At 62.2% G+C, this 10,188-nt stretch overlaps 2 protein-coding genes across 2 annotated transcripts; both read left to right on the top strand.

Annotated features, from left to right (window-relative positions):
- Positions 1 to 1,587: 1,587 nt before the first annotated feature.
- LOC309450111 (calsenilin-like) lies at positions 1,588 to 7,122 on the top strand (the record flags this gene model as incomplete). The annotated part of the gene is made up of 8 exons (XM_082072775.1): positions 1,588 to 1,684; positions 2,697 to 2,821; positions 2,914 to 2,983; positions 3,073 to 3,143; positions 5,987 to 6,094; positions 6,178 to 6,282; positions 6,376 to 6,438; positions 6,582 to 7,122. The coding sequence occupies 8 exons, from the start codon at positions 1,588 to 1,590 to the stop codon at positions 6,627 to 6,629; spliced, it is 687 nt and encodes a 228-aa protein (XP_081928901.1). The 3' UTR covers positions 6,630 to 7,122.
- Positions 7,123 to 8,058: 936 nt separating this feature from the next.
- Positions 8,059 to 10,183, top strand: LOC309450002 (oxaloacetate tautomerase Fahd2a, mitochondrial-like). Its single transcript, XM_082072594.1, has 8 exons — positions 8,059 to 8,125; positions 8,605 to 8,791; positions 8,872 to 9,088; positions 9,169 to 9,228; positions 9,307 to 9,466; positions 9,668 to 9,776; positions 9,847 to 9,934; positions 10,036 to 10,183. The coding sequence occupies exons 2-8, from the start codon at positions 8,607 to 8,609 to the stop codon at positions 10,096 to 10,098; spliced, it is 882 nt and encodes a 293-aa protein (XP_081928720.1). The 5' UTR covers positions 8,059 to 8,125; positions 8,605 to 8,606; the 3' UTR covers positions 10,099 to 10,183.
- The last annotated feature ends 5 nt before the right edge of the window (positions 10,184 to 10,188 follow it).

Here is a 10,188-nt window from a genome sequence, read left to right as displayed (position 1 = left end):
GCCGAGCCACGCCCCTTGGGCGGTGGGCGCGCCCCGCCCCCAGCGACCGGCCCCGCCCTTAGCAACAGGCCCCGCCCACTGGGGGAAGCCCCCGCCCACTGACGACTGGCCCCGCCCCTCCGTGCGGCCCCGGGGGTCACCAGGGGGTGGGGGGTGATGGGGAGGGGACACCTTGGCGGACAGGGACAATGTCCCCTGGGGCCTTGGGGACAGGGACACCCCTGGAGAATAGGGACAGTGTCCCCTGGGGCCTTGGGGACAGGGACACCCCTGGGGAATAGGGACAGTGTCCCCTGGGGCCTTGGGGACAGGGACACCCCTGGGGAATAGGGACAGTGTCCCCTGGGGCCTTGGGGACAGGGACACCCCTGGGGAATAGGGACAGTGTCCCCTGGGGCCTTGGGGACAGGGACACCCCTGGGGAATAGGGACAGTGTCCCCTGGGGCCTTGGGGACAGGGACACCCCTGGGGAATAGGGACAGTGTCCCCTGGGGCCTTGGGGACAGGGACACCCCTGGGGAATAGGGACAGTGTCCCCTGGGGCCTTGGGGACAGGGACACCCCTGGGGAATAGGGACAGTGTCCCCTGGGGCCTTGGGGACAGGGACACCCCTGGGGAATAGGGACAGTGTCCCCTGGGGCCTTGGGGACAGGGACACCCCTGGAGAATAGGGACAGTGTCCCCAGGGCCATTGGGGACAGGACACCCCCATAGGGACGGGGATTGATGTCCCTGGGACCTTGGGGGCAAGGCCACTCCTGGGGGGACACGGACTACATCCCTGGGGGTGTAGGGACAGGACACCCCCAGAGGGACAGGGACAGATGTCCCTGGGGTCATGGGGACAAGGCCAGTCCTGGGGGGACAGAGACAGTGTCCCCAAGGCCATTGGGGACAGGACATCCCCAAAGGGAAGGGGACAGACATCACTGCGGCCTTGGGGACAAGGCCACCGCAGGACACAGGGGACAGGCGTCCCCAGGGTGATGGGGACAGAAGTGCCACAGGGCTGGGACACCCCCGGGGGACAGGGGATGTGACACCCCCCCGGCCCTCCCGTGCCTCAGTTTCCCCCACGTGTCCCAGGGGAGCCCTTCCTGCTGCTTACTCATCCCCATCGATCGCACCGCTCGTTAGCTGCCCTGCGTTAATTAACCCCCGTCACTAATTGGCCCCCGAGCACCAAACACCCCCCAAGGTGCAGCGGGGGGGGATGTGCCCCCTCCTCCTCCCACCCGGGGGGGGACCACAACAACCTTTTTTTCCCCCAATTTTAAGGCCGGCGCTGGGTCGTCACCCCCGGTCGGGCTGTCGGGGGCACCCATGGGTGCTGCACCCGCTGCCCTTTGTGTGTGGGGGGGGTGAGATAAAGAAAAAGCCCTATAGAAAAATAAAGGACTCGTGGTGAGGGTGCGGGGCGGGGGGGGCCGCGTGCCAAGGGGGGAGGGCAGGACGGCCGGACAGACGGCCGGACGGCACAACCGCCCCTGCGCTGCCCGGGACGGCACCGGCCGTGACGGTGACACCCCCTGCGGTGCCCCCCCGGCGCGGGGGTCCCGCGGTGGGTGTTTTGGGGGTGGGGGGGATGCAGGGCATGGAGCTGTGCGCCGGGGCCGTGCTCGTCCTGCTCTTCATCGCCGTCCTCAAGCAGTTCGGCATCCTGGAGCCCATCTCCGCCGAAGGTAAAACCCCCCCAATTAACCTTCGTTAATTCACTTCATTAATTACAGCCCCCCTCCTCAATTTGGGGTGGCCCCATCCTGCCCCCCCATATCGGGTATGGGACCTGTTGGGCCTGGAAATGGGCACTGGGGGTGGGAAATGGGGGTTGTGGGGGGGAGGAGGGTTTGGGGGTGCAAGGGGAGATTTGGGGGTGTGGGGGGATTTCAGGACCCCCCACCCCACCCCCCGCATTTGCAGCGTCACGGCCCAGCCTTGTTCTGACCTTCCTGAGGGGGCTGGGCCCCCCAAAACACCCCAGGGAGGGAACCCCCATCCACACAGCCCCAACCCCCCACTGGGGGGGTCTCTGCACCCTCCTTAACCCCCAAGAGAGGTGACGGGGACCCCCCCATCCCAAATGACCCCCCAAACCCTCCTGTGGGGCCTCCAATCCCCCCCTGAGATGGGACACAGGGGGACCCCAAGTCTGCATTGACCCCCAAGCCCCCCAAAATGGCAACACCATGGACCCCCAATCCCCTCCATGCCCCCAAAACTGAACATTGGGGTCCCCAAACCCCCCAAAATGGGCTGCAAGTGCCTTCTCCCCCCCAGCTCCCCCCCCCAGCACCACCCCGAGCTTTTCGGGGGGTTCCCCAGTCCCGGATCCCCCATCCCCCCCCCCATTTCCCCCTCCCCAAGTTCCCGCTCGGTGCCGAGCGGCTCCGCGGGGGCTCCCCGAGCTGCAATTATTCATGAGGCATCATTTATTAATACTTAATTATTAATGAGGCATCATTTATTAATTACCCGCCACGCCATTAGCGGCTCCGGGATGTTCTGCGCCCCAGGAAGGTGCTGCCAGCGGCGCCTCCCGGGGAAACCCCCCCAAAAAACCCCCTGGGACGGGGAACCCGGCGCTTTCCCTCCCTCCTCGGGGAATTCGGGGTTTGCTGCCGCATCGGGGGGTTTGGGGGTGGGGGGGTCTCCCGGGAGGGGGGTCTTTGAGGGGGGGGTCTCTGTGTCCCCCAGATGCCGGTGACACCGACCTGGAGCTCTCGGCCGCGCGGCACCAACCGGAGGAGCTGGAGAAGTTGCTGGCGCGGACCAAATTCACCAAAGTGGAGCTGCAGGCGCTTTATCGCGGCTTCAAAAGTGTGAGTGTGGGGGGGGGACAGCGGCCCCGGCCCCCCCCCGCTGCGGGGACACGGGGGGGTCGGTGTCACCGTGCGCCTGACGTCCCCGACAGGAGTGTCCCAGCGGCCTCGTGGACGAGGAAACCTTCACCGGGATCTATTCGCGGTTCTTCCCCCAAGGCGGTGAGTGGGGAGGGGGCTGGGGGGGGGAAGGGTGAATTGTCACCTGGGGGGGTCACCGGTCTGGCTGTGTCCCCCCCCCGGCCCTGCAGACGCCAGCGCCTACGCGCACTTCTTGTTCGACGCCTTCGACGCCGACGGCGACGGGGCTCTGTGCTTCCAGGTGAGCGGAACGGCGGGAAACGGGGGGACACCGGGAAGAACACCGGGAAGAACAGCGGGAAATGAGGGGAAAATGCTGGGAAACACTGGGAAAAACAACGGGAAAAACACCAGGAAATGAGGGGAAAAACACGGGGAGAAACACCGGGAAATGAGGGGAAAAATGCTGGGAAACACTGGGAAAAATGATGGGAAAAACACTAGGAAATGAGGGGAAAAACACAGGGAAAAACGCCGGGAAATGAGGGGAAAAGGGCTGGGAAACACTGGGAAAAATGATGGGAAAACGCTAGGAAATGAGGGGGAAAACACGGGGAAAAATGCCGGGAAATGAGGGGAAAAATGCTGGGAAACACTGGGAAAAACGACGGGAAAAACACTGGGAAATGAGGAGAAAAACACGGGGAAAAACACTGGGAAATGAGGGGAAAAATGCTGGGAAACACTGGGAAAAATGATGGGAAAAACACTAGGAAATGAGGGGAAAAACACAGGGAAAAACGCCGGGAAATGAGGGGAAAAATGCTGGGAAACACTGGGAAAAACGACGGGAAAAACACTGGGAAATGAGGAGAAAAACACGGGGAAAAACGCCGGGAAATGAGGGGAAAAGGGCTGGGAAACACTGGGAAAAATGATGGGAAAACGCTAGGAAATGAGGGGGAAAACACAGGAAAAACGCCGGGAAATGAGGGGAAAAATGCTGGGAAACACTGGGAAAAACGACGGGAAAAACACTGGGAAATGAGGGAAAAACACGGGGAAAATGCCGTGAAGCACTGGGAAAAATGACAGGGAAAATACTGGGAAATGAAGGGAAAAACACTGGGAAATGAGGGGAAAATGCTGGGAAACACTGGGAAAAACGATGAGAAAAACACTGGGAAATGAGGGGAAAACACGGGGAGAAACAGCGGGAAGCACTGGGGAAGGCGATGGGAAAAACACTGGGAAATGAGCGGAAAAACACTGGAGAAAACACTGGAAACACTGGGAAAAATGAGAGGAAAAACATAGGAAAACACTGGGAAATGAGGGGAAAAACACGGGGGAAAACACGGGGAAATGAGGGGGAAAATGCTGGGAAACACCGGGAAAAACGATGAGAAAAACACTGGGAAATGAGTGGAAAAACACGGGGAAAACACAGGAAACACTGGGAAAAATGAGAGGAAAAACATAGGGAAAAACACTGGGAAATGAAGGGAAAACACAGGGAAATGAGGGGAAAAATGCCGGGAAACACTGGGAAAAACGATGAGGAAAACACTAGGAAATGAGGGGAAAAACACCGGGAAGCACTGGGGAAGGCGATGGGAAAAACACTGGGAAATGAGTGGGAAAAACAGGGGGAAAACACCAGGAAACACTGGGAAAAATGACAGGAAAAACATAGGGAAAAACACTGGGAAATGAAGGGAAAAACACGGGGAAAAACACAGGGAAATGAGGGGAAAACACCAGGGAAAACACCGGGAAACACTAGGAAAATCACTGGGAAAAACACTGGGAAATGAGCGGAAAAACATGGGGGAAAACACGGGGAAACCCTGGGAAAAACACTTGGAAATGAGGGGAAAAACACTGGGAAATGAGGGGAAAAACGCTGGGAAATGCTGTGGAAAATACTAGGAAATGCCAGGAAAAAATGCTGGGAAAAATGTGGGGAAACGCACTGGGAAATGCTGGGAAAATTAGTGGGAAATGAGGGGAAAAATGCCTGGAAACACTGGGAAAAACACTAGGAAAAACACCGTGCTTCCCAGTGCTTCCAGTGTTTTTCCCCGTGTTTTTCCCCTCATTTCCCAGTGTTTTTCCCAGTGTTTCCAGTGTTTTCCCCAGTGTTTTTCCCCTCATTTCCAAGTGTTTTTCCCAGTGTTTCCCCGTGTTTTCCCCCATGTTTTTCCGCTCATTTCCCAGTGTTTTTCCCAGTGTTTTTCCTGTTGTTCTTCCCAGTGCTTCCCCATGTTTTTCCCCTCATTTCCCACTGTTTTCCCCAGTGTTTCCAGTGTTTCCCCCAGTGTTTTTCCGCTCATTTCCCAGTGTTTTCCCCATCGTCTTTCCCAGTGCTTCCTGGTGTTTTTCCCCCCGTGTTTTTCCGCTCGTTTCCCAGTGGTTTTCCCAGTGTTTTTCCTGTTGTTCTTCCCAGAGCTTCCCCATGTTTTTCCCCTCATTTCCCAGTGTTTTCCCCAGTGTTTTCCCCAGTGTTTTTCCCCTCATTTCCCAGTGTTTTTCCCAGGGTTTCCCCCCATGTTTTTCCGCTCATTTCCCAGTGTTTTTCCCAGTGATTTTCCTAGTATTTCCCAGTGTTTTCCCTGGTGTTTTTCCCCTCATTTCCCTGTGTTTTTCCCCGTGTTTTTCCCTTCATTTCCCAGTGTTTTTCCCTATGTTTTTTCTGTCATTTCCCATCGTCTTTCCCAGTGCTTCCTGGTGTTTTTCCCCCCGTGTTTTTCCGCTCGTTTCCCAGTGTTTTTCCCAGTGATTTTCCTAGTGTTTCCCGGTGTTTCCCCTGATGTTTTCCCCTCATTTCCCAGTTGCTGGGAAACACACGGGGAAACGCTGGGAAACACATCAGGAACGCTGGGAAAAACACCGGGAAATGCCGGGAAAAACGGCTGGGGGGGAACCTTGGCGCATCCCGAAGCTCCGGTGTCCTTGGGAGCCGGTGCCGGAGCGTTCCCGGCACTGCGTCGAGTAAAAATAGCGCCGAGCCGGAATAGAAACGGGATCAATAGTGGGAAAAAAAGCACGTAACCAGCTCCTGGGCGTCCTGCGATCGATGGGGGGGGGCCACGCGGGTTGGGGCCACGCGCGCGGGGGCCACTCGTGGCTCTGTCCCCGCAGGACTTCGCCGTGGGGCTGTCGGTGCTGCTGCGGGGGACGGTGCGGCAGCGGCTGGAGTGGGCGTTCAACCTCTACGACCTCAACAAGGACGGCTGCGTCACCAAGGAGGTGACACCGCGGGGGGGGAGGTGGCCGCAATGTGTGTGGGGGGGTGGTTTGTCACCCTGTCCCCGCTCTGTGTCCCCCCCCAGGAGATGCTGCAGGTCATCAAGTCCATTTACGCCATGCTGGGGCGCAGCACCCGGCCCCCCCTGCGGGACAGCGCGCCCGCCGAGCACCTCGAGAGCTTCTTCCAGGTGGGGGTGTCCCTCGGTGTCCCCTCGGTGTCCCCTCGGTGTCCCCGGGGGTCACACAAGGGCCGTCCCGCGACCCCCTGCCTGTCCCCGCAGAGGATGGACAGGGACGGGGACGGCGTGGTGACCCTGGACGAGTTCCTGGACACGTGTCAGCAGGTGACAAATGCGGGGGGGTCGGCATCGTCACCCCCGTCCCCGCCGCCCCGTGTCCCTCGTTCAGCGACACCCCGGGGGTGACACCTGCGGGCGCCGCGGGGCGGGGGGACAGCGGGTGACCCGGCGCCGTGTCCCCCCGGCAGGACGGGGACATCATGAGCTCCATGCGGATCTTCGAGAGCATCATGTAACGCGGGACCTCCCGGGGTTCCCAAGGGAACCGAACCCGGGGGCGCCGCCGGGGCTGTTCTCAGTATCTCAGTATCTCAGTATGTTTGGGATTGGAAGGGACCTCAAAAGCTCATCCAGTGCAATCCCCCCATGGAGCAGGAACACCCAGATGAGGTTACACAGGAAGGTGTCCAGGGGGTTGGAATGTCTGCACAGAAGGAGACTCCACAACCCCCTGGGCAGCCTGGGCCAGGCTCTGCCACCCTTACGGAGAAGAAGTTTCTTCTCATATTTAAGTGGAACCTCCTGTGTTCCAGTTTGAACCCATTACCCCTTGTCCTGTCACTGGTTGTCACCCAGAAGAGCCTGGCTCCATCCTCATGGCACTCACCCTTTATATATTTATAAACATTAATAAGGTCACCCCTCAGTGTCCTCTTGTCCAGCTCCAGAGCCCCAGCTCCCTCAGCCTTTCCTCACCCGGGAGATGCTCCACTCCCTCCAGCATCTTTGTTGCCCTGCGCTGGACTCTCTGCAGCAGTTCCCTGTCCTGCTGGAACTGAGGGGCCACAGCTGGACACAAGATTCCAGGTGTGGTCTCCCCAGGGCAGAGCAGAGGGGCAGGAGAACCTCTCTGACCTACTGACCACCCCCTTCTAACCCACCCCAGGTCCCATTGGCTTCCTGGCCACAAGGGCCCAGTGCTGGCTCATGGTCACCCTGCTGTCCCCCAGGACCCCCAGGTCCCTTTCCCCTACGCTGCTCTCTAATAGGTCATTCCCCAACTTACACTGGACCCTGGGGTTGTTCCTGCCCGGGTGCAGGACTCTACACTTGCCCTTGTTAAATTTCATCAGGTTATTCCCCGCCCAGCTCTCCAGCCTGTCCAGGTCTCTGATGGCAGCACAGCCTCCAGTGTCACCACTCCTCTGGGGACACGGGCCCTGTCCCGGGGCCTCCCCGGGGCCGGCATGAGGAGAGCGGGTTGATTTGATCCATACAACACCCGGCGGTGATTTGGGGCCAGCGGGTGACGCAGCCGGGCGGGGATTTGGGGGATTTGGGGGATTTGTGCTGGTTTTCTCCTCACGAACCGGCCGGCGGGGCCCCGGCCAGGCCGCTCTCCCGGCCCCTGCTCCTCCTGCTGCGCCGCCACCGCTCGCTCGTTCACTCACTGCGTGTTTCCGCCAAATAAAAGGGGCAAACCCGGTCCCGGTTCCGTCCCCGGTTCCGTCCCGCGGCCTCGGCGCTGTCATGGCGGCGGGGGCGCCATCGTGGCGGCCGCTCCGCGTCTCCTGGCAACGCCGCTGCCCCGCCCCTTTTTTTCCGGCGGCGTGGCTGCGCGCCGCGGGCTCTCATTGGTGGCTCCGCCGGCTCTCAGTGGCGGCGCGGCCCCGCCCCCTCCGCGTTCCCATTGGTCTGGGCGAGGGGGGGCGTGGCCTCGTCGGGGGGACCTTGGGGCCGGGGCCGCGGGGTCCGCGCGTGCGAGGGGGGGAGTGACGTTCACGTGACGTAGGTGGGAGCGGGGAATCCCCCGGGACCCCCCGGGATGGGGAATCCCCGGGATCGGGGGCGGGGGGATCCCCGGGATCGGGCTGAGCGCGTGCGGGGGGGGGGATCTGCCGCGATTCGAGGGACCCCTGGGACTGGGCTGAGCGGGTTTAAGCGGGGGGTAGATCCTCTGGGATCCGTGCGGGACTTGGGGGATCCCCTGGGATCGGCGGGATCCTCGGGATCGGGGGGAAAACCTCCGAGATGGGGGTTATGCGGGATCGGGGGTCCCCTGGGATCGGGGCTGACCGGGATGGGGGGAGATCCCTGGGATCGGGGCTGTGTGGGATCAGGGGATCTGCCTCCCCCCTTCCCCGCTGTGCCCCCTCACTGCAGGATCCGCCCCTTCCCCTGCCTCCCCGTTCTGAGATTCACTGGGGGGGGTCCCCAACACCCCCTGGCCGCAGGATCCCCATCGGATCCCCCCGGATCCGCTCCCCGCAGGGATGCGCCTGGCGGGGGCCATGCGGCTGGTTCGCTTCCGGGGGCCCGGGGGGGCCGAGCCCCGGCTGGGGCTGGAGGAGGCGCCGGGGGGGGCCCTGGTTGACCTGAGCGCGGCCGAACCGGCGCTGCGGGGATCCATGAGATCCCTCCTGGAGAGCGGCCCTTCCGCCCTGGCCGCCGCGCACAGGTGGGTGTCGTGTCCCCCCACCGCGTGTCCCCCGTGTCCCCCGTGTCCCCCGTGTCCCGTGGCTGAGCGCGGCCCCGCAGGGCGCTGCAGTCCGGCCGGTTCCGGGTGCCGCGGGACGGGGTTCAGCTGCTGGCGCCGCTGGGGGACCCCCAGAAGCTGATCTGCGTGGGGCTCAACTACCGCGACCACTGCGGCGAGCAGGGCGCCCGCGTCCCCGCCGACCCCGTCATCTTCAGCAAGTTCCCCAGCGCCATCACCGGCCCCTTCGACGACATCGAGATCCCACGGGAGAGCAGCGTGAGGACCCCCCTGTCACCCCCGCCTGGCACCGTGTCCCCCCCATGCAGCCCAACCGAGTCCCCGTGTTGTCCCCGCAGCAGGTGGACTGGGAGGTGGAACTGGCCGCCGTCATCGGGAAGAAGGGGCGGCACATCGAGGTGACCCCCCCGTCCCTGTCCTGTCCCCGCCGTCTGCCCCCACCCCGCGTTACCCAGGTCCCTGTTGTCCCCCTGCAGGAGTCGGTGGCCATGGACCACGTCGTGGGGTTCACGGTGGCCAACGACGTGAGCGCCCGGGACTGGCAGATGCGCAACGGGCGGCAGTGGCTGCTGGGGAAAACCTTCGACACCTTCTGTCCCCTGGGGCCGGCCCTTGTCACCAAGGAGGCCGTGACAGGTGGGGACGCAATGGGGACAACACAGCGACGTGACGGGGATGGGGACTCGTGTGACACTGAATTCCCCCAGAATCACCCGTGTTTTCTCCAAAGGGGGACGCTGAGGTGGCGCCGCCGTCCCCGTGTCCCCCCCGCTGTGACGTGTCCCCCGCGCTGCGACGTGTCCCCCCCGCTGTGACGTGTCCCCTCTGTCCCCGCAGACGTCCACAACCTGCGCATCAGCTGCAGCGTCAATGGGCAGGTGATGCAGGACGGCAGCACCAGCCAACTCATCTTCCCCCTCCCCAAACTCATCGCCTGGGTCTCCCGGTACGTGCGGGGGGCTCCGGGGGTGTCACCGCTCCCCAGGGGACGCAGCTGACACCCGTGTCCCCCCCAGCTTTGTCACATTGGTCCCCGGGGACATCCTGCTGACGGGAACCCCCGCTGGCGTGGGGTTTTTTCGGAAACCCCCCGTGTTTCTTAAGGTAGGGAAAGGGCTGGGGGGCGCAGAGCGGGAACATGAGGACCCCCCCTCGCTGGGGACAAGTTTGGGGGGTTGGCTGCCATTGTGTCCCTGTCCCCGCAGCGTGGGGACGAGGTGCGGTGCGAGATCGAGCAGCTGGGCGTCATCTGCAACCGGGTGGTGTGAGGACGGAGGCACCAAATCCCCCCGATTCGGCCGCTGTTTTCCCCCGCGGGGGTCAATAAAGCCACGAGCCAGGTCGGCGCCTATGCCCCC

This window comes from Streptopelia decaocto, assembly GCF_964273445.1.
Source record: "Streptopelia decaocto genome assembly, chromosome: 25".
Taxonomy (NCBI): domain Eukaryota; kingdom Metazoa; phylum Chordata; class Aves; order Columbiformes; family Columbidae; genus Streptopelia; species Streptopelia decaocto.
Note: the sequence above shows the minus strand (reverse complement) of the source record. Positions and strands in the feature narration are given on the sequence as shown.